Source organism: Euprymna scolopes, chromosome 23, assembly GCF_053919585.1.
Source record: "Euprymna scolopes isolate OS-2025 chromosome 23, ASM5391958v1, whole genome shotgun sequence".
Classification (NCBI taxonomy): domain Eukaryota; kingdom Metazoa; phylum Mollusca; class Cephalopoda; order Sepiida; family Sepiolidae; genus Euprymna; species Euprymna scolopes.
In genome coordinates this window covers 66771049-66790182 of record NC_136504.1, presented here as the reverse complement: position 1 = coordinate 66790182, position 19134 = coordinate 66771049, and the positions used below count along the sequence as shown (strand labels likewise).

General features: G+C 35.3%; 1 protein-coding gene across 1 annotated transcript in view; it reads right to left on the bottom strand.

The window, feature by feature from the left end:
- Positions 1-18877, bottom strand: part of LOC145245965 (uncharacterized) — a 55730-nt gene extending 36853 nt beyond the window's left edge. Inside the window, exon 1 of the mRNA XM_080107744.1 lies at positions 18706-18877. Within this exon, the coding sequence (XP_079963870.1) occupies positions 18706-18769 (64 nt within the window). The 5' untranslated portion in view covers positions 18770-18877. The remainder of the gene's footprint in view (positions 1-18705) is intronic.
- Positions 18878-19134: the final 257 nt, after the last annotated feature.

The following is a 19134-nucleotide window of genomic DNA, read 5'->3' as shown; positions in this document are numbered from 1 at the left end:
ATGGCAGCAGAATAGCTAGTGGATGCATCAATTAGGTATAAAATCCAGCATTGGCTATGTCGGAATTCTTTTAAGACCATACATACAGTGTCATTAGGCAATCCCACTACCAGATGAAAAAGGGGAGGGGGGTCTTAAACAAACTGAACACAAATCCTAGACATCCTTAATAAGAGCCAGAAACTCCTTAGCATGAAAGGCCCAACAGCCTCTCACCAATGATACCAATTTCTCTTTTGATGCATGAGCAAACTGTTTATCTAATTTATCAGCCTTCATTTATTTTTTCTCTCTAGAACATTTTTTTAAAACTTCACAATGTAACACAAAGTTTGGTGACTTTTCAGCCTGCTAAAATATATTAGTCAATGAAAGATTTTATAATGTCCAGAAGTTGTCTTGTGCAATCTTATATATCTGCCTAAAATCTTACAGTTGTCACTTTTATAATCTAGTATCATATCAGTAGTTTTCATTGATTTATGACTTAGTAACAAGGGTGGCACTTGTACAGTTTAGTCAAGACATTAAAAAATGAAAATATCGAAAAAAGTTTAAATTGTATGTATCCGTTATGGAATGAAGTTCTCCGAAAAAAAATTTCACTTAATTTCATCAAGTAGTTTTTTTTTTTTTTTACAGCGAAAAAACAATTTATTATGATACCGGGCTCTGATTTATTAAAGTATGATAGGTTATGAAAAGGAAGGGTTGTAAAGAGATAGCTTCGAATTTGGGGGTATCTAAACCAAAGCAAAATACGATGAAAGTAAAAATAAAATAGATAAACCCCATAATTTATTATACCATACCTGTTCACACTGAAAAACTTATCACAATATTCTGTGGATCTATATTAAAAAACCTTGTTAAGCTTTGTGACATATTTCCATTCTATGGAGGTCAGGCGCGAACGAACACTCCATAATTTTATTATACCATATTTCTTCAAACTGCAACATAATTATCAAAGTATACTTACGTAGATAGATATGAAAAGTCTTTATTAAAGTTTGTGCCTATTTCCATTCTATGGAGGCCAGGCGCGAATGCAGACCCCACAATTTTATTATACCATCCCTATTTAAGTTAAAATATACTTATCAAAGTATTATTATGTACATCTATATCAAAAACAATTGTAAATTTTTTTTTTTAATTTTTAAATTTTTTATTTCCATACTTTGTGGACCAGGCGCGTACGCAGATACCACAATTTTAATGAATCATCATTATGCCAAATCAAACATACCCATTCCTGTGTCTCGATACATCTATCATTATATGTGATCATTTTTCTATAATAGTTAACCATATAGAAGCCTATTCGTGACCAGACGCGCACACACACACACACACACACACACACACAGACGTCCAGCTTTATATATATAAAATAAAAATTACAATTAAATGTATATAATCAAATAACATTATAAATAACACTGTAAGGCGGGGGAAATACTGTAATCAGGGGCCAGAAAAGCATTGTATTTCACATCGTAACCTGAAAAAACTGTATCCTTGGGCACCATATATTTGGTTTCTACTGTGTGTGTGTATGTATATATATATATATATATATATATATATATATATATATATATATATATGTATATACACACAGTATCGGCCATAATATAAGGAACGGAAAAAAAAATTACAATTATTCATGTATATTTCAAAAATTAGTGCATGGATTTTTCTGAAATACGCACGATGAACAACACTTTTTGATCTTCGAACGATATTAGAAATTGTTGAAATTGATTTCTTTTCTTTGTAATTGTCTAAAATTAATCTTTTTTCTTGGAGAGACAGAGTTTTGCGAGTCGGTGACGCCATTTTTCTTTGTTGTGCTTATCAGCAGTTCCAATATTAAAAACTAGCTATTTTTATGTAAAGTTTAGTCTCTTAAAAATAAATTTTCTATTTCGTTCCTTAACTTTTGGCCAGGATAAATCCACAGATATAATTTTAAACTAAAATATTTCTCAATATTGAACCGTAATTTTATTTTATTTTTTTTTTGGTACTAGTTTATACATATTGGTTCTATTTGTTTATTCTGAGTATTTCAGAAAAATCCATGCACTAATTTTTGAAATATACATGAATAATTGTAATTTTTTTTTCCGTTCCTTATATTATGGCCGATACTGTATATATATATATATATATATATATATATATATATATATATATATATATACATACACACACACAAACCGAAATATATGGTGTCCAAGGATACAGTTTTTTCAGATTAGGATGTGAAATACAATGCTTTTCTGGCCCCTGGTTACAGTATTTCTCCAGCCTTACGGTGTTATTTATAATGTTATTTGATTATATAGATGTGTATTATATACTGTACTGTATTTTGTTACTGATCTTCAATGCTGTATCCCGGGGTTCTACTAATATATATATATATATATATTATATATACAGTGCCAGCAAAAAGAAAGTCTGCACTTGTAATTTTTTCAAAAACTACAAATTTAAGCTAAATTTAATGTAACTGTTTAAACCATACCTCATTTGATTCACCTTTTATTTCTCTATAATTTTACGTGTTCATATTTGACTTTGAATTGAAATATTCTAGTGTTCACGTCAATTTAAAAAAATAACTTCAAATTGAGAAGGCAAAAAGAAAGTCTGCAGCAACAAATTCGCTTAAAACCAGCTTAAATTATTGCTCCTAAATACGTTTAAAATATCCACCAACAGACAACAGAGCATCTCTAATCATAATTGTTGCTATTCCAGGTTATACAACATAACATTTAGTCCATATGCCACGATTTTCTCTAAGTGATCATCAGGACCTCATTAATCTCCACCTTTCTGGCTTATCCAATCGGGAAATCGTCCACAGATTGATTGAAAAGTGATGAGGGAATTTAATTTGCGAGGATATGTTGCAAGACGTAAGCCAATGATTTCTGTAAAGAACAAAAAGCACTGTCTGGACTTTATCAGATGCAATGAAGATCATGACTCTTCATATTGGTCAAAATTGCTTTTTAACGATGAAAGCAAGTTCAATAGGCTAAGCAGTGATGGTAGGCAGTATATCCGTTGGAGGAAAGGCGAAGAATTTAATCCTAGGTCCACAGTTTCAACGCTGCAAGGTGGTGAAGGTTCAGTTTTGGTGTGGGGCATTATTAGTACCAATGGTTCAGGGCCTATAGTTCGCTTGCAAGGTCAAATTAATTTGACCAAGTACATTAATATGTTGACTGAGCATTTTCTACCCTACTTTGGTTGGAATTTGGATGATAATCCCATCTTCATGCAGGATAATGCTCCCATTCACACAGCTGGCAATGTTAAGAGGTTCCTGGAAGAGCATGATATTCCATGTTTGGATTGGCCTGCACAATCTCTAGAACTCAATCCTATCGAAAACATATGGCATTACATCAAGCAACAGCTACGCAATGATAAAATTTCAAATTTGGAAGAACTTTGGACAAAAATTAAAGAAAAGTGGGATGCCCTTTCCCCGGAGTATTGCTGCAATCTAATTCAAGGAATTCCTAAAAGATTGCAGGCTATCAAATTGCAGAAAGGCTATGCTACTAAATATTAATTAGTTCATTGTGTTCCTGTTATATTTGTGTTGCATTAATGTCCTAAAGTTACATTTAAATAACAATTTTCCATTGTGTAGACTTTCTTTTTGCCTACTCAATTTTAGGTTGTTTTTTTAAATTGATGTGAACACTAGAACATTTCAATTCAAAGTCAAATATGAACAGGTAAAATTATAGAAGAATAAAAGGCCAATCAAATGCGATATAGTTTGTTTAAACAGTTACATTAAATTTAACTTAAATTTGTAGTTTTTGAAAAATTACAAGTGCAGACTTCCTTTTTGCCGCCTGTATATATATCAATTATAAATACATAATATAAAAATATATAAGTATTGAAGTCATATGTAAAGTAGACGATATATAAATGATTGAATACGATCAATTTGGTTTAACATCGACATGATTGTGTAAATATCTAAAAGTTTTGCATCCAATAATATGAATACAAAGTTTTTGACAGTTCTGAGTTTTTGAGATGAGGTATGAATGTTTGTATCATTTAGATTAATGTGCTGATAAAACTCAAGATGGCAACAATTGTCTGATTAATCTAAATAATACTTCGATTTTTTTAATATTTTTCCTCATCCATGTTGATATAAAATAATGTTATTTGTTTGTAATTTGATTGCATCAACTTTCTCTCTGTACTAAACTGTTTAAAGTAACAAAGGATACATAGCTAAAATTTATTAAATATTTTCTCTCCCATTTTGAGTTAAATTTCAAAGGAGACAAGGAGGGTAATTTAGATTTCAAATAAGTTGGTAGCTGTTTGCCTCCTACTGCTGCAAAATATGGCACAAGGCTAGTAAATGGAGCAAACCAGCTCTCCCAAGAGAGCACTCTGGTTGGGTACAGAAATAGAATAGACAGGAATTGTAGGAATTTGTAATATATTTGTGCAAAGTTTGTCACAAGGGTGCTCCATCCTTATCATAAATTATTTGACCAAGATGGGCATCAAGAGAGTTCCTCACTCTCCCCATAGTCTAGACCTTGCTTCCTGTGACTTTTGGTTATTCCCTAAGCTCAAGGAAAATCTTAGATGCTGTCATTATGAGACAATTGAGGAGATGAAAGAGGCTGTGACAAGGATCATTGACACACTCACACAAGGGGACTTCCATGGGTCCTTCCAAAAGTTGTTGGAAGGGTACAGCCAGATTGCATTGCAGCTGGGAGAGCTTACTTTGAAGGGGACTAGAGTTTCATGTGTGTACTTTCAATAAAAGTGCCCATAAAGAAAAAGTCTGGAAACTTATTGAAGGCACCTCATATTATATGGATACTTTTTTCTTTACTTATAATGTCAAGTTATTATACTTACGTAGTAAAGTATTTTAGTTTCTTAGTGACATATAATTTTGACTCATGCAGGTTCTTAGTGATTTTTCCAATTTGTCAATTTTTTTTATTAATGAATCACCACTAGGGCTGTGACAACAGAATATTCTTTTTATCCTTTTGATTCTTGGGTATATATCTGACACAGCACACTTAATCAACCGAGTACCACATCCACCTATATAAAAACATGTAAGATATTAACATATATGGCATGATCACGTTTCACACACCGGTTCCCATGAGATCACTGAAGTTAAGCAACGATGAGCCTGGCTAGTACCAGATGGGTGACCATTTGTGACTTTCAAGTGCTGTATGTGCTCTCCGCTTATCTCAGCATTGTTTCCAGTCGTCCTGGACTTTCCCTTGTCATTGAACTCAAGCAGTGCTGATTTCAGGAGAGGTGTGGTTGGGGATTGCGCAACTCTTGTCACATGTGCATCTGCCCCTACAGAAGGTATCCTTTGTCTTTTGAGACTGAACAGAGGCATTGAGAAGATATTTACGGATATATACTCAAGAGTCAAAACAATGAAAAGAATGTGCTGTTGTCACAGCCCTAGTCATCACTTATCAAAGGTAACAGACAATCCAGGATACAGTTTATTGAAATAGTTGAATGATGAAGAATATGAACAGAGGATTAAAAATAACAAACAAAATTTGATTACTAATGAGGAAGTATTTGACATTAGATTTGAAAATGACCTTGTTGTCTACAGAGTATGCAATCCTATAATATGTTCATAGATGGTTCATTTTTAGGGAGAAACTATCATTTGTATTTGTTTCCATAGAAATTTATATACTCTGCAGATCAATATGTGACACAATGTGGAATTTGCTGATAGAAATAAAAATTGATTAAATTAATAAATTAAAGAAATTGTGGATTTACACACACACACACACACACACACACACACACACACACACACACACACACACACAGGTTATGTAAATTTATCCAAATGAAAATTTAGGGAGAAACTATCATTAACATTCTATTTTTGGTTGACGCTTACACCCCCCCCCTAAAAAAAAAAAAATTTCATTATTGAATTTAAAAAAAAAAAAATTTCAGAATACTATTCAGAATACAAGGAGTACAAGCAAAACAATTTCTGTAAAATACTTACATTAACCAATAAGAATTATTTTGATTGATTTCCAAAATCGGACTTCAACCAATCAAAAACAGTTGCTCTGGGTGCTAAGCACCTGTTACATACTGGCTATGTAAACAACAACCTCTGACAGACAGCAGTAAGATTCAACCTGCTGCCACAAATCCTCATCAGTCATTTTCATAGCAACATGGTGCAAACAAATTACTACTGGCCATCTTGTGAGCTATCTTAACCTTGGCCATTGGTATGCCGGCTCTCAGTAGATAACTCTATAAGCATGCACTTATTCAAACACATACAGAATAAACAAAATGCAATCATGTATACACACATTGCATAGTTTTCTGAACTTCCATATTGCTGCATGCATTCTCACTTGGCAATAGACAAAATAAATATGTCTGTTCAATTCTTACAAATGAAGCAACACATTTTTGACCTAAAACAAAATTCTTATTGTTATCCATTCTTCTGCTTGGTTTTAAAGAGAGCTTAGAAATAAATTTTAATTAATATTTCTCTGTATTGTCTCTTATTCATTGACATTGGTGATATGCAACTACAAAAAAAACTTCAACTGAACCCAACTAGGATTTGAAAAAAAACAAACAGCCAAAATGAGTGACAATATTACAGAATCATTGACTTAATCACTCAAAACATCACAGAAGAAGTCTCACCAGTTAAAAAGAGTACAAACACACATGTTATTAAATTACTCAATGTCTGGACATCCGTTGACTAATTACTTAATGAGAGGATTCATCAAGCTGAACAAAGAGTTTATAAATTTCAATTAATATTTGTATGAATTGCTTGTCAATCATTGATGTTGCTTTTTCTCTACAAGTGCAGATACAGTAATTGTTGCAGACTCACGTCGTCATAAACAATTATACTTCTAATTTTGATTGAAAACAAAGTTAAAAAAAACATTTCTTTTTAATTTTTGATTGGTGTGGATGAAGGATACAGTTTTGATGATCATTTGAGAAAATAACTCAACATTCAGTTATTGATCAATAAGGTATAATAATAATAATAATAATAATAATAATAATAATAACAACAACAACAATAATCATAACAGCAACAACCACCATGCCAGCTCCCAATGACTGTAGACTCCAAACGTTTGTGCCCAGAGTTTCCTTTTTCATTTTCTTGTTCTGGTCCTGTTGCCTCTCACATTGGCAATCATCTAGGGCGCATGTACTGGTTTATAATTTGTCTTCAAAACAAAAACAATGCAGATTCACATAAGTAAAAATAAAGATATATACATTGTGTATTTGACTTGTTGATAATGTGTGTGTTTGTGTGTGTGCACGCATGTGTGTGCATCTCATTGGGGCTCTATGGCTCATGTCAACATCTGTTAAGCTCCAGTATTTCAAAGTCAGACTCTCAGCTAAGATCATTTGCTTTTCAAGACAAGTCATTTTCCACTCAACGTCATCTACTCATCTCTTCAACCCAATCTCCTGGTGTATTACAATATAATGTCCAATCTGGTTATCTCCTAAATATATCTATAAGCAGAAATCATAGATGTTCGGTCCTTCTCTCAGTTACTTCCAGCTGGTCATCAAACGTGACTATGGCATTGTTACTTTATGTAAAATCTTAGCAATTTTTCATTCTTCTATTTCAGTATGCATACATGTGATTCGAGATGAATAAAGCCTTATTAACAGGTAATCATTCATCTTCCGTGTTCCAAATGATTACAATTTATTCATCAAGAATCTAATCCAAAATGGACCAATTTTTGAAGCCACAGAGTTTCGATGGTAACTCTTCAGTGCCTGATTCTGCAGACCATTGGATAATTGACTATCTACAAATGGGCAAACCAGACTTTCTTACCAATTACATCTCCCATCCAGTGCACAATTAATATCAAATTGTGACTCATATGAATCAGCCATCGCTAAGCTCTAGTCTCTTTTCATAAAGTCCTCTAACATTGTTCATTCTAGACATCTTTTGCCAACATCTAAGCAGGAGCCTGGTGAAATGATTGACAATTTTTACAGAAGCTAGATTCGTTTACTGCGGAGTGCCAGTAACGGTCAAACATTTATCGACTAGTTGCAAGCCTATTGCTACAAAATCCAGAACACACTCACCAATCCATCAGCAGTTTATACAATCCGAAATTCATGACCTTCTAAAAGACGGTGTTATCAAACTCTCTTGCTCTCCCTGGAGAGCACAGGTTTTAGTAACCACTAACGAATGATACAAGAAGCGTCTTGTCTGACTATAGTCAGACCATCAATCGGTTCATGTACCTTGATGCTTATCCTTTACCAAGAATTGATGAACTAGTCCAAGAAAAAAAAAAAAATAATTGCTTGCTAATCCTGTGCTTGCAGAATACGTATCATCAAATACCAATACAAGAAGAGGAGAAGAAATTCACAGCTTTCGAAGTGGAAATCTATATCAATTCTGCTGTATTCCATTTGGTGTAACAAACGGTGTATCATGTTTCCATCGATAGACAATCTAATAAAATGTGTATGTTGATAACACCATTATATGTGGTCATAATATGATTGAACATGATGTAAACCTTAATCGTTTCTTAGATGTTGCCAGGAAGTACAGCATAAGTTTCAATGAGAACAAGAGCATTATGCAAACTGAGTGAGTCACCCCCTTAAGGTAGTAAGTGTCATTTGGAATTGTAAAACCAGATCCTGAACGCTCCCATGCTTTGAGATACATTTACCTCCACCACAAGATGCTAAATCACAACAGCGGGTTGTTAGAATGTTTTCATATTATGCTCAATGGATTCCTCGTTTCTCAGATAAAATTTGATGGCTAGCACAGAACCAAGTCTTCCCTCTACCTTAATCCTACTTAGCGGATTTCACTAACCTCAAAGAAGAACTGTAGCACACTTCACTTATGACAATTGATCCCAACATATCCCTTACCGTAGAAATCAATGCTTTGGACATTGCCCTAGCTCTCTCAATCAGAACGACCACCCAGTTCCTTTCTTTTTCCGATCTCTTTCAGTCAATGAGCAACATTACTCTTTGGTCAAAAAAGAAGCACATGTTGTCATCGAAGCAGTATGTAAATGGTGTCACTACCTTATTTGTTCCGCCTTTAAACTCAACACTCAATCAAAAAAAAAAGAACGAGAAGGTACAATGCTGGAGAATTGAACTATCAGCCCTTACATTTGATGTAATATACTGTCCAGGGAAAAATAATGCAGCCACAGTTTGCTCCTCAACTAATTTAACCAGTCTACAAGACCTACACGTTTTCTTGTGTCATCCAGGCATCACACAAATGTCTCATTTGGTAAGTCTGCGTAATCTCCCTTAATCTATTCAGGATGTTTGACGAACTATTGGGAACTGCTCCATTTATGCAGAATTAAAACCACGATTTTTTAATCCTACTAGTTTTAAGCTTGTCAAAGCGACAACTATTTGAACACTTAAATACTGACTTTAAAAGGTCCCTTGCTATCTAATAGTTGAAAAAAATATCTATTAACAATTATTGATGAATATTCATGCTCCCCTTTTGCCTTTCCTTATCAAGATATGACCTCACAAACAGTCAAAAAAATTTTCTGTCAACTATTTTCGCTGTTTGGCATGCCTTCCTTTATTCACTCTAACAGAGGTCCATCATTCCTTTCAACAGAACTAACAGATTTTTTGCATAGAAGGGGAATAGCAATGAGCCACACAACTGTCTATAACCCGCAGGGAAATGGCTGGGTAGAACGACTAAATTCCACGTTATGAAAAGCGATATCGCTGGTATTAAAGTCGCAAAAACTGCTGATTTCTCATTGGGGAACCAGTTTTGTTGCAATGCCTTGCGTTCCATTCGTTCATTATTGTGTACTGGTACTAACGCTACACCTCATGAGCGAATATTCCAGTATAATCGAAAATCAACGTCTGGTACCTCTCTTCCCAGTTGGCTTTTGAATTCAGGTCCGGTCCTGATGAAACGTAATGTATGATCATCTATGTATGAACCCTTTGTCGATGAAATTAAATTGCTAGAATGCAACCCTCAATACACCCATGTTAGACTTCCAACTGGAAGGGAGAAAACAGTGTTGCTGCATCAACTTACTCCAAAGCCACAAAATGACACTTATCTCACTGGAGACTCCATCTCTACTACCAGATGCCTTGAGTCAGATGGACCCTCACAATCTGATACAAAGCTTGATAAGAACCTATCAGAACTCATCCTTAGAAAACATTGTATTCATCCCTATCATCCAAGAAACAGAGATGCTTGAACTTGAATGCTTTGTACATCATTTCATAATCCCTCCCTGAATTCTTTCCACTCGGGGTGTCATATTAGCATTATTACTTTGTGTAAAATCTTGACAATTTTTCATTCTTCTATTTCAACATGCATACCTTTGATTCTAGATGAATAAGCCTTATTAACTGGTTTTCATTCATCTTACATGTTCTGAATCATTACAGACTACATATATTTTCTTCAACTTATCATTATTCACCCAACCAGAAAAATTAACAACCAAACGTTGTGCAAATAACACTCAAGATGAGAACAGTAGTCCAAAGAATGCAAATAATACAAAAAAAAAAAAAAAATTATTTAGAAAGAGGGGTGGGGCTTCGCATACATTAGTCAAGTTAACTTGTTGACAATAACTTGTTTGTCAAGTATCAAATATTGATAACAACACAAACATTGACATATAAAAAAAAAACATGTTCTATTTTTACACTCAGCTGACAAATAAAACAATCAACTTTTTTCTTAGACACACCTGTAAAAAATAACAAAAGCTAAGAAAAGTATGAAGGTGTTTGCAAAGATATAAAACAGAAATACAACAGACAATAGTGCACTGGACAAAATCTCATCAAAATCAAAATAAATTTTAAAAACATTTTTACATTTAAATATTTCATAATGTCTATGTTAATAAAATAGTAAAAGTACAGAATAGTTAACAAATAAACAAATGAAAACATAACTTCTACCAAGTGCAGTATAATTCTGTTATCTACTGACCTGTATGCTTTTAACATGCTAAAGTTGTTTGTATTTTTAAGCAATTTTATCTTGTTCGAATCTGTTTACACAAAACATGAAAAAAAAAAAAAAAAAAAAAAAAAGAAAAGATGGCGACCTACATTTTCGTTCATGCTGAAATGATAGTAAAAAAAAAAATACTTTGCCTACCACTACTTTTAACTTTGGGGAGATGCTACTTAGACTTAGGGTTAATGATACAGTATCTTTTGTTACAATATTTTTCAGGCATGTTAAGTGATATCTTGGCGGGCAGTTTGGTATTACGTGTCAATAAGCCAACTTTTGTAGAAAAAAACATTTTAGAGTTTCAGCAAAGGTTGGTAAATAATTAAGTTCTAATGCGTTTGGTATAAATTATTTGTTGTTGTTTGTTTTTGCTTCCAAGTTGGTTTTTTTTGTTAACTATTCTGCAATTCTACCAATAAAATTGCGTGACCACCTCATATGCATGTATGTCTATTTCTATCTAACAAAAATATCAAATTAAATTGGCTATTATGCATTTTGGATTTGATGCAAGTCTTTCATTTCAAGTTCAGAATGAAAGTCAATCCTAGAAGCTTATCAAAGCAGGTGTCTTCCTTGAGGAGAGAGCCATTCATTTTAATTGGGGTAAAGTGAGGATCCAAGTATTGATAATGAAAGAAGAGAATTTCGGTTTTAGATATGTTAGAAATAGCCAGTCACATTTTCTCCACTGCATGACATGCGCCAGATAGGAAAAGAGATAATCAGAAAGAGCATTAATGATCAAGAGAATTGTTACAAAAACAATTCCTACCTATATAAGAGCCAGGTACATCCAAGGATAGAGTATTGCCACATCTGGGCAGGAGCTGCTAGAAAGACCTTATCCTACCTTGACAGAGTTCAAAATAAACTTCGTAGCCTCGTAGGGGATGTCGTTTTCTCTTCCCTACAACCTCTTTCTCACAGAAAAGACGTTGCGAGCCTGTCTCTGTTTTATTATTTTCATGGTAAGTGCTCGTCTGAGCTCCAATCTATGGCGCGCCAAACTTTCACAAGAAACACTTATCTAGCTGAAAACACTATCAATATTTTCCCCCACTCTTTATCTGTGCCTAAACCTAAATGTAGATTCCATGAAAAAAGCTTCTTTCTTAGAACTGCACGTCTGTGGAATTGTCTTCCGTTTGCCTGCTTTCTAGCTGACTACAATATGGTTGTCTTCAAGTCTAATGTAAACAAGTGTTTGATAAGCCGTTCCCCTTAAGTAATCCAATTTACAAAATTTACATTACTAACGATTACTATGATAGTGTCCTATTGACTAGTGTACACTCTTTAACCCTTATTCTCGAGTGACCTTTGGGCCTTGATAAGTGGTAACTCCTATGTAAAAAAAAAAAAAAAAAAGAGATCGTTAATGCTTTCCAAAGTGTTGCCATATATGGTTATATCATCTGCATACATGTCAATTGTGATTAGAGAAACCACTAACAAAGATCAGGAAAAGGATTGGCTAAGAATTTATCCTTGAGACACAATGGTGTTGATACTATGTGCTTTGAACTTTTGCACATGAAGTTAGTGAAGTAAACCTTTGTGCTAAACCCTATCAAAAGCTTTTAATATGACAAGAAGCTCCTGTTAATAGATTCACTGATCTTATGTGATATTACAGTCAGCACATCAGCTGTTGATCTGGCAGAATGAAATCCATATTGTTTGTTACTGAATATGCTGTTTTTGTTGAGGTAGTTCACAATATCTTTATTACAGGTTCAAGCAACTTATTCATGATGCACAGGAAACTGATTGGTCTGTATTGAGATGCAGAAGATTGATCTGCAATATTTTTAAATGCTGGGCAGACTGATGAATTTTTGAATGTAATGAAAGGCATTTCTCTTTTAAGTAATAATTGAACAGCTTTGTAAGAACAGGGACTACTTCCATATTAAGCTTTTTAAACACTATGATTGAAATACTGTCAGGACTAATTACTTTGCTGGCATTAAGGTTCTTAATACGTTTTGAAACATCCTAATGGATGTTCAAAATGTTTAGAATCATAGCGAGAAATTTAAGAAATAGGTGGCTTTGATTGCAAAGAGTGGAATCTAAAGGCAAAGTTTTTGCAAAAAGTTTGGCTTTATAAAATGCTGGTCCATTGATGATGGTTGGAGTAGAGATCTCACATTTGTTTAGAACCCTGTTTGTTATACATGAAAATTCTTTGAACCAAGTCTCTGCTCAGCCACAGTTTAACAGATTGAGCATATATGACTCACTTGCCTTTTTCTATAACATTTTTGCAGGGGTTGTTGGCAGTCCCAAAAGAAAATTTTTATTTTGGAACATCTATTTCTATGAAATCAATTGAAACTGGTTTCTAAAGCAATGCCGGCAGTACATTCAGGTGTGCTGTAGTTGGCAGCTTGATTTCTGTCAAAACTTTTTTGAAGATATGAAGTGCTCAATACCAATGATTAACCAATCTGTTAAATCATATGCAATACAAGACACATTCTTTTCAAACATGGAATACGAAAGAATTTCTGATATAATATATGTACCAGTCAGCTATCGAGTATCAATATCTCTGTGGTGGAAAGGGACATCAGAGACTACTTAGCTGAGACGGCTAAGTGATCAGAAGATACCAGTGAAAACAGAACAGCAAATGAGCATTATTCAAGATAAGTTGTCAGGAAAAGATTAAGAAGACTTATAAAATGTCTGTCAACATTGGGTACAAGAATAGGTGTGTCAACAATCTGTGCTAGATCATAAGCAAGAGAAAAATCATTTAAAAACTCCCTCCATTATCAGTCTTGCTTGAATGGACTAACCATTCAATATTAAAGTCATCACAGATGTGAATGCTGGCACAAAGGTAAAACAGACAGAATATGATCAATTTTCTCAGAGATTCTCTCAAAGATATCAATTCAATAGAGAGGAACAAAAATAAATGCCATGTTCTGTGAGTCACTACTACTCAGAAACACATATAGGGGCAATTTAGTGTCTTTGGAGATGTCTCTGCCACATAGAAAACCATCTCTAATGTAGGCATAAATTCCATGTTCATGACAATCTTGACGTTCGAGTTTTGATGTCAACCTTTAATTATGAAATCATCGGTAAAAGTAGAAGGGCTAATGCAAGTTTTACACAAAGAATGGGTTCGGTTTGGTCTCCTGTAACTCTATTTTAACGCCTGGAAGATGTAAAATGCAAAACCCTTATCTTGGAAAAGTAGACCTGATGGTAAGATAGGGAACTGGGTTAAGCTTATCTTTTGTTTTAGAACGTTTCCGATACATTAAATAAAAGAAAAAGATAACCTCATCAATAGCAATAGGCATTTGTATGATTTGGAAATGTATGCTTATTTTTTTATAGTTCAATAAAGATCACATTTTAAAAATAAAAAATTTATTACATTTACTCAATCGTCTTATGCACGCGAATTTGTTAAGTCAGTTAAAATGATCGTTTAATTTAAATGTTTCTAAATTCCTTTCAAAAGCGTCACTTACAAAGAAATAAAAATTCATTGAGATAGATTAAATTTTGTAATTATTCATTTTAATGGAGTTTTATAAAGTAGAAATGTGAACTTCGGATGACATAAGTTTTTGAGTTAATAATAGTAACTCAAAAAATTGCATATATTTTTTAAAGATTATGACATGCTGAACATATTGACTTTAAAATAAATTTAGTATTACAAAAAAACAAAAAACTTTAACTTACGGACTTATTTCCAATATGGTGGCATAATCAATAAAAAGAGTGAAATAAAAACAAATGCCACAAAAATTTTAAAATGAATGTTTTCATTGTTTAAAATCTTTTCTAGCAAAAACAAGAATTATGTTTTTAAAAACAAACATTTTGATTGTTTTAAATAAGTTATGTTTGTACAAGTCATTAAAATACTTTACTTCTTTTCATTGCTATTACCCATTTTCATTTTAAATGTAGTAACACTAATTTTTGTTTCTTGGCCTTCGGGACAAGATCAAAGTGCTGCTTTATGTCCTGGCTTTGGAGCCTCTTCTCCGCAAGCTGAGACATGGGGAGGCAAATTCGGCCCTGCGCGGAATGGCTCTGCCTGGCGGCTCAGCTGCCAAGGTATCCGCGTTCGCCGATGATGTCACGATCTTCGTGTTGGGCTTCAGAGACATTGAGGTCGTGTCGGAGGCACTCGCACAGTACGAAAGAATCACGGGGGGCCAAGATAAACCGCAACAAGTCGGTAGGACTGCGGTTGGGCGCATGGAGTGGCAACGCAAACCTCCCTGCGCCCTTCAGCTGGACAGATGGCCCGGTCCGGATCCTCGGCGTGTGGTTCGGACCGGGTCTCCAGCTTGACAAGAATTGGTTGGAGGTACGGTCAAAGGTGGAGGCTGCAGTCAATTCGTGGCTTCCTAGGAAACTTTCTTTAAAGGGTAGAGCTGAGGCGTGCGCCACTTACGTCTTTCCTCTCATCCTTTACCGACTGGCCGTACTTCCCCTGCCTGCACAACACCTAAAAGCTCTTGTCAAACTCTTGTCCTCGCTCCTTTGGGACAGAGAAAGACTGGGTGAGCAGACAGGTCTGTATTCAACGTCCGTGTGAGGGAGGCTTGGGAATGCCGGACTTGAAGTGTCATCGAGATGCTGAGAGGCTGGCCTTCCTGAGCCACTATATGCAGGATGACCAACCGTGGCACCCCGTGGTTACTGCCGCCTTCCCCGACCTCGTTCTCGACCCTTCCATCGAGAGCCGTCGCAGGCCGCGGGGAGAATCTGCCTACATGAAAGAGTGCCGAGCCGTGCTAAAACGACTACCAAGGTCCAGTGACCTTGTGACTGCTACCCGTAGGAAACTCCACAGGGATCTAGTGAAGGGGGCCGCTGACGACCCGCTATGCACGCATTTGGTGTGGCAGCAGAGTGAGATCCGCTCCACGTGGAGCTGGGCGCCAGGTTCGAGTCATCTGAACAATTCAGAGTTCTCTCTGACCTGGCGATTGGCCCGAAATGCACTTCCACTCAACAACATACAATGCAGTTCCGGGTTTTTGGAGTCGCCTGATTGTCCCCGTTGTGGGACAACGGCCGTAGAAACTACGGATCACGCTTTCTTCGATTGCCGCGAACTCCGCCAGTACTGGTCGTATGTCAGCGGAGTGACGGCTCGCATCGATCCTGAGCATCCTCACCCAATGACGGTATCCAATGTTGTGGACAACGTGAGGCCGCCGTGGGACCGGGAAAGACAAATGGTCTACGTTACGATCCTGGCCGTGGCGAGAATGGTGATTTGGACGTCGCGTTTGCAAGGTTGCCGGGGGGTGTTGTCTTTTTCTGATCAAGATCTGATCGCTTTCTTTAAACACCAACTACGGGTGAAGATCAGATGTGATAGAAGAAGGCTGCATCGCGCGGCATTTGACAGAAGATGGATACATGTGGCAAGTCTGTGTGTACGAAGAGGAGCCAAATTTGAATACGTGTTCCCCGCCTAGGTGTGGAACGCGCAGTTCTGTAAAGTAAAATTAAACAAGTAGCCTCTCAGCTAGCTGAGTGTGTGTTCCATCCCTCCCCGATTAGGAAGCCTCCAAGATCCCCATCCCCTCTTACCTGCAATTTTTGTTTTCACCCTTTCCTCTAAATTTTACCCATCTTGGAGAAAAAGAAATACAAACTAACCTCCATCCCTTACCCACAAAAATTTTCTTTTCTCCATTCACCCCCATCTAGAGGGCATCCCCACCCAGAGACTGACCCGCAGAAGCGAGGTTCCTTTTACAATCCTAGTGGAAAGGGCAGTCTATCAACTAAGCGGGGTTAGGAGGGTCCTACTAATCACCTTTTGTTTTTTCTTCCCCCCCCGCCCTCGACACAAATGAATTATTGTACCATTTTATTGTTATCTTTTTTGTTTTTACACGTCAATAAAAAATGTTTTAAAAATTGGGAGTTACTAGGACGTCCCCCAATATGAAAGGGTGAATGCGGTATTATGGTGAAAGAAGATACTAGCTGGGAAAAACTTTTGACTTTGTTTAGTTCTGGAGTGACAAGGATGACCAACGACCCCCAAAATCCCCCCTTTTGAGTTGGCCATGTGCCTAAGTTTTTTGTTCATCGTTGATTTTGACTGTATTTTTTAACATGAATAAAAGATTTAATATCTCAAAGTGTAGTATCTGTTCTTCAGATGCTGCACTTCTATTTCTTGTTCTCTGTCAGTGGAGGAGAAATCCTTCACGACTGAGACAATTTTTATTTTTGTACCTTTTCTCCACGTTAAAAAACGACCCTGGTGTCTAACTCTGTCCCGTGGGGAGGCATAGTAAATAGGTAGTAACACAGAAAAAGTCTGGCGTTCGTTCCATCTGTGTTTGGGCTTGACGTTGAATGCCCTGGAAAAGTCACGTCTAATTAATGTTTGCAGAAAAAAATAAAGAAAAGAAAAAAACTACAAATAAATATTCCTAAAAGCAAGAAGTTACTCCTCTACCTACCCGAATAAGCTTCTTTTTTGTTGTTGTTTTTAATTATTTTTAAGCGTCTATTTACTTTGAAACAAAAGTAGGGGCATGTCGGTTGAGGGTGAACGGAAAAAACAAAATGGCGGTTTCATTACAGCTATTTGGACCCGAGGTAATACCGCGGATCCAACCTCGGCGAGATAATCTCTCCAAAATCGAAAGTTAAACAAATTACTGGTAGAACAGTACATTTTCGAACCATTGGTGACATTTATTGAATGGATTTCTACTAGTATTTTCTTTAATTTTCAATTTTTGAGCGATTATCGAGTCCAAATAACTGTAACAAAACCGCCATTTTTTCCCTTCTAACTCAACATTACTTTTGTTTCAAAATAAATAAACGCTTTAAAATAAGTTAAAACACACAAAACGTATCCATGTAGATAGAAAATAACTTATTTTGCATTTGGTAACATTTATTTGTTGTAGGTTTAATACTTTTATTTTGTTGGTTATTATAAAAAATCTTACGAGTGCGCATCGCCGGTTGATCATAATGAAGTTAAAAGAAACATTGGATAGAAGAGAGAAAGGAATTGTAAAGTGGTTAGTGCGATGTCTTGATTTTTTTTTTTTTTTTTTAAGGCGTTATCCTTTTTGATCTTGGAACCACGATTAAATCGTAGTACTTGACGTTTTATTCATTAAACCCGCATTAACAACTAGAAATGGATATCTATTTGCTAGTTTTTAAACTCACTTCTCGAATTTTAAGGTGCTCTACTAAGTAAACAAATATTCGAAGCTGTTAAAACATCTGTGTTTTAATTCGAACTAAAGTTTAAGAGACAAAAGTCAATTGTTCAGATTCGGTGGTGTTTATAAGCCAAAGAAAAATAACCCGAAGATTGCCAAGTACCCTGTTCCTAACAAAGAACTTACGCCCCGAGATTTAACTCTTTAAAAATGTAACTGGAATCTACAGAAAGTTATGGCTACTTCGTTTTATTTTTGGTCACTTCAAAATCATTCACCTTTAAACTGGATTTTCTTAGAACACTAATGAAGGACACGTGTGCTTACCTTGAGATCCTAAAAGTACAATTTTCGCCTCGATTGTCCGTTTACTGTCCACTTCGCATTCCATCGTGGTTATTGTTTTGTTCGAGATATAAAAAAAATTAAGCCAGCAAGGTTGGCGTTAGTTTCTTTACGACACCATCTTTGTTTTGGTCACGTGATCGCTTATGGAATGATAGAATGACTATTCTGTTTATTCTTATTCTTTGGTTATTCCGAGTTTTTTGAAAATTGGAAAAATTTGATCAAACATCGCGCTCGCTTAAGCGTGTTTTGTAATATCAAAGGTACTTGTTTAGTATAATCAAGACATTAAAAAATGACAATATAAAAAATATATATTGTACATACTCGTTATGGAATAAAGTTTTCATACAAAAAAATCGCTTAATCAAGTGGTTTTTGATTTTCTTTACAAAGGAAAATCAAATT